Here is a 4935-nt window from a genome sequence, read left to right as displayed (position 1 = left end):
AACTCTCAGATAATCCTCCTAGGGTTATTGACTATTTGAATGAGCAAGGTCAACTAGTGGAGCAAGGGGTTGATTATGAGTGGCTGCCTGTCAAGTGCAAAAACTGTGAGGGATATGGTCATTCAATGTTTGAGTGTCGCAAGGAGCAGAGGCAACCAATGGGGCCGAAAACTTCTCTTCCTCAACTTTCTGAAGAAAATGACAGGGGTAAAGGCAAGCAAGGAATACCATCAAATACTGGAATGGATAAGTAGAAGCCTGTGGTTGCTGAAGCTGGACAGGGGCAGTCTTCAGGTGCAAAGGAGATGCTGGTGGATGTAACTGATGTTGGGGGGTTGACAGCAAAGAATAATTGGCAAACTCCTAAGAAATTAGGGTCTCAAAATAAGCAAGGACAAAGAGGAAGTAATAGCAAGAATGGTCACAAAGTAGGGGTCCAAGGGAAGAAGTTGATAAATGGTTTTGGGGTCCTGCAGGATCAGACAGAGGGGAGTGTTGGAGACAGGGGTATTTTACAATCTTCTAATGGATAATTGTAATATCCTTAGCTGGAATATAAGAGGCTTGAATAGCCCGAAAAAGCATGCTGCTATGTTAGATATTTGTAGCAAAAATAAAATAGGGATTGGTGCTATCTTAGAAACAAAAATGAAGGGAGAAAAAGTGCAGGACTTAATAATGAATAAGTTCATAAACTGGGACTATTTTTCTAGTTCAGTGACTGAAGGAAGAATATTGTTAATTTGGAGGAAAGGTTTTGTCAAAGTTAGTTTGATAAAGGAGGATTCTCAATTTGTTCACTGCCTGGTTAAAATGATAGGTCATAAACAGGCTTTTTACATTACTTTTGTGTATGGGAGAAACACTTTGGAGGAGAGGAAGTGTTTATGGCAAGGCATTTCTCAGCTTGTTCAGCTGAGTCATTCTTGGATGATTTTAGGAGATTTTAATGATGTTTTTACAGCGAAGGATAGGAGTGGGGGAAGCCAGTTTCTCAGATGGAAATGGTTGATTCTGCTCTTTGGTTTGCCTCAAACCATTTGGAAGCCCTTAAGAGTACATGTTCTTTCTTTACTTGGACTAACAATCAAGAGGGAGTGTCTAGAATATATTCCAAAATAGACCATGTTTTTATCAATGAGGTTTGGACAGTGGACTTCCCCAATACTACTGCTGTGTTTAAATGGGAAACTAGCTCCAATCACTGTTCTTGCACCATTTCTGTTTTACCAATTGAGAACTTAGGGGTTAAACCTTTTAGATTCTATAATTTTTGGACTGAGCATGCTCATTTTAAGCAGCTGGTTTTGGAGTGTTGGAAGCAGCCAATGAAGGGATCTGGTTTGAAATCCATTTTCTTGAAGACAATGAGGCTTAAGCATAAACTAAAAAGGTTCAACATGGACCGAATTGGAGATATAGGGGTTCAATTTCAAAAAGCTAAGGATCAATTTCAGAATGCTTTGTATTATGCTCAACTTTATCCAAGTAATATAATCTTTCAAGAAGAAGTTAAAACAGCAGCTGCTAACTTCAGAGTTCATGAGAAAAGCTATTACAGCTTTTTAGCACAAAGGAGTAAGATAAGGTGGCTGAATCAAGGGGATATGAATACTGCGTTCTTTTTCGCCTATATGAAGAAACGTAAAGAGGATAATAGAATAGCCACGTTCATCAATGAGCAAGGTAGGGTGGTGGACAACTACTCGGAAGTTGTTTCTCATTTTCTGAATCATTTTCAGGGTATTATGGGAAGTCCCAGTTTGGTTTTCAAGGGCTTAAACAGTAAGATTGTGGATATGGGAGTTAAACTGAATCTAGACCAGCAGCTTCTATTATTGAAACCGTTCACGCATAAGGAAATTCGAGATGCCATGTTTAGTATTTCTAACATCAAATCGCCTGGTCCTAATGGTTTTGGGTCAGCGTTTTATAAGGTGATGTGGCTGGACATAGGGGATGAAATTTGTAGAGCGGTTCTCCAATTTTTTGAGACAAGTTTTATTCCAGAGGAATTGCTGAATACTTCATTGTCTTTGGTTCCTAAATTTGATACTCCTAATCGGGTTGTGGATTTTAGACTTATTGTGTGTTGCTCAACTTTGTACAAATGTGTTTCAAAGCTACTTTGCTCTCGATTAGCCAAAGTCCTCCCTTTTTTAGTTCACTCTAATCAGGGAGCGTTCATTCAAGGCAGATCAATAGCCCATAATGTTCTCATTTGTCAAGATATCATTAAGAATTACAGAAGATCGTCCATTTCACCACGGTGTGCAATTAAAGTTGACATAAGCAAAGCCTACGATACAATAGATTGGAGATTTATTGAGGATCTCCTAAAGGCGTTATGCTTCCCTTCTAGATTCATTGGCTGGATAATGACCTGTATTTCCAAAACTTCCTATTCTTTAATTATGAATGGAAGGATTCAGGGCAGGTTCAAAGGGGCGAAGGGGCTGAGACAGGGAGATCCTATCTCCCCTCTATTATCTGTCTTAGTTATAGAGTATCTTACTCGTAGTCTCCATTTAGCTACGCAGAACTCAGCCTTCAGATTCCATCCTTTATGTAAGAATCTTAAGCTCATTAGCCTTTGTTTTGCTGATGAATTATTGATTTTTTGTAAAGGGGTTTTGTCATCAGTTAAAATCATCAAGAGTGTGTTGGGGGAGTTTAGTTCTGTGACTGGTCTTCAGATTAATGAGAGCAAATCTCAGGTTTTTTATGGGGGAATTTCAGCTACTGACCGAGAGCTTTTGTCTGCTGAGTTGAGCCTATCTGATGGGGTGTTCCCTCTGAAATATCTTGGATTTCCTATGAGACCTACAAAATGGAAGCATGAAGATTGTGGTGTCATCATTCAAAAAATAAAAATGAGATTACACACCTGGGCTAGTAGACATCTGTCATTTGCAGGCAGAATGCAACTTATTCATTCTGTTTTGTTTGGTTTGAGGAATTATTGGATGAGCATTTTTGTTCTACCTCAAAGTGTTATCAAGGAAATCGAGAGGCTCTGTTGTGGCTTTCTTTGGGGTCTTAATGGTAATAGGTGTAAGATTCATATGGCTTCTTGGGACAAAGTCTGCTTGCCTAAGGCTTTTAGGGGGCTCGGTTTCAGAAATGGGCAGCGATGGAAACATGCTATATTTGCTAAGTATATTTGGGTTGTCTCCGAAAAACATGATGTGTTGTGGGTGAAATGGATTAACTCAATTTATCTGAAAGACTCTGATTTCTGGTCCTATAGATTACCTCAGGATACCAGCTGGTATTGGAGGAAATTATGCAATCTCATAGGTAAATTCAGTAAGGAGGATATCATTGCTGCTGGTTTAAATGGGAAGTTTAACTCTGCCAATCTATATATTCAGTCCTTGAATCATGTTCAGGTAGGATACTACAAAGTTGTATGGTGTAGATTATTCTTACCTAAGCATAGATTTCTGTTATGGCAGGTCATAAATTCTCAGTTACTGAATTATGATAATCTGTTGAGGTTCAAAGTGCCTCTTGATTTTGTCATGTGCCCAGTCTGTGGTGTTGTTGAAGAGAGCCACTCTCACTTATTCTTTGCCTGTTCTTTATCAGTTAAGGTTCTGGAGCTCTTAGCTGAGTGGCTGGATATCAGTTTATGGCCTTATGAATTTGACAGATGGAGAGATTGGCTTTCTGGCAGAAACAATGGGTTACTATCTCACATTTATAACATGTTGTTTGCTGCTGTTGTGTACTGCATATGGAGGAATCGCAATTGCTGTATATTTGATCTTTGTTCTCGGATTGCTTCCAGTTTAGTTGCTGAAGTTAAGCTTTTAATGCAGCACAGGCTTAATAGTATTAGTAAGAAGAAGTTATCTATCCAGGAAACTTGTTTAATTGCTCAATTTACTATGTAATTGGCTAGTGTTTTGCTCTGTTTTCCCTGTTTTGGTTCGGCTATAGCTGCTGTGTTTTTGTCTGTTGAGGCTTGCTTTTGTTAGCCGGTTTTGAGCTGTTTGTGTTTGTAATCCTGGTTGTTTGATTAATGAAGTTCACCCTTTCTTCTTGATCAAAAAAAAAAATAAAAAATGAAGAAGATGATGAAGAAGAAGAGAATAGTGAGAATACAACTCTAAGCAAAAGATTACAAGTAAATAAAGTGTTTGAACAAAAAAAAAAAAGATTACAACTCTTAAACAAAATATACAAGTAAATAGAACAAGAGAATAAGAAGAAAAACAATAGAATAAAATGAAGAACAAAAACACAAGTAAACTCTCTCTTACACAACCTAAGTGAAGTGGGTTGGGGATCACCAACTTGAACAAGGTTTAAAACCTTTGTCCAAAAGATTTTTTCCCCCTAACTCAAGCACTAAGGGATCTCTCTCAGATATTGGAAATGCTTTCTGGAATTATCAAGCCTCAAGGTGTTTCTAGCCAAGTGCTCTAATGGATAGAAATGTTGTGTCTTTCAAGTGAGCTATAGACTCCTATTTATAGAGTTTAGAGACACCCTTTGAATTTCAAATTCCACCAACCCCCATAGCTGTTACCAATGTTTAATTGGATTAATATGGAATTAAAAATGAGAATTGGGAGTTATTTGAGTTTTTTGAGCCGTTCAACAAAGATTGAAAAAACTGAAGAAAAAAAATGGTCAGTTTTTGGCCTGTGGCCACGACCAGAGACATTAGTGGCCGCGACCACCACTCTCTGTCCCACTGGCCACGGCCACCAACATTCAGTGGCCGCGGCCATTAACCATTTTCAGCACAAAATTTTGTGCTGTTTTTCCAAACAGTTCCAAACCCTCCCAAATGATTTTGTAACCCCCAAAACATATTATTGGCGTTAAAATCATATCTCTAACAGTCATTTCTCAAATGGCTTTATGAAATTCATCTCAATATTGTGTAACACCAAATTTACACAATAAAGGGTAATATTTGGA

General features: G+C 38.2%; 1 protein-coding gene across 1 annotated transcript; it reads left to right on the top strand.

Moving 5' to 3' along the window:
* Positions 1-305: 305 nt before the first annotated feature.
* Positions 306-3899, top strand: LOC133795643 (uncharacterized). The gene is made up of 4 exons (XM_062233096.1): positions 306-507; positions 719-1024; positions 1153-3392; positions 3459-3899. Exons 1-4 carry the CDS (start codon positions 306-308, stop codon positions 3897-3899), a joined length of 3189 nt encoding a protein of 1062 aa, XP_062089080.1.
* The last annotated feature ends 1036 nt before the right edge of the window (positions 3900-4935 follow it).

This window comes from Humulus lupulus, chromosome 8, assembly GCF_963169125.1.
Source record: "Humulus lupulus chromosome 8, drHumLupu1.1, whole genome shotgun sequence".
In the NCBI taxonomy this organism is placed as follows: Eukaryota; Viridiplantae; Streptophyta; class Magnoliopsida; order Rosales; family Cannabaceae; genus Humulus; species Humulus lupulus.
This window is presented reverse-complemented; position numbering and strand designations above follow the sequence as displayed.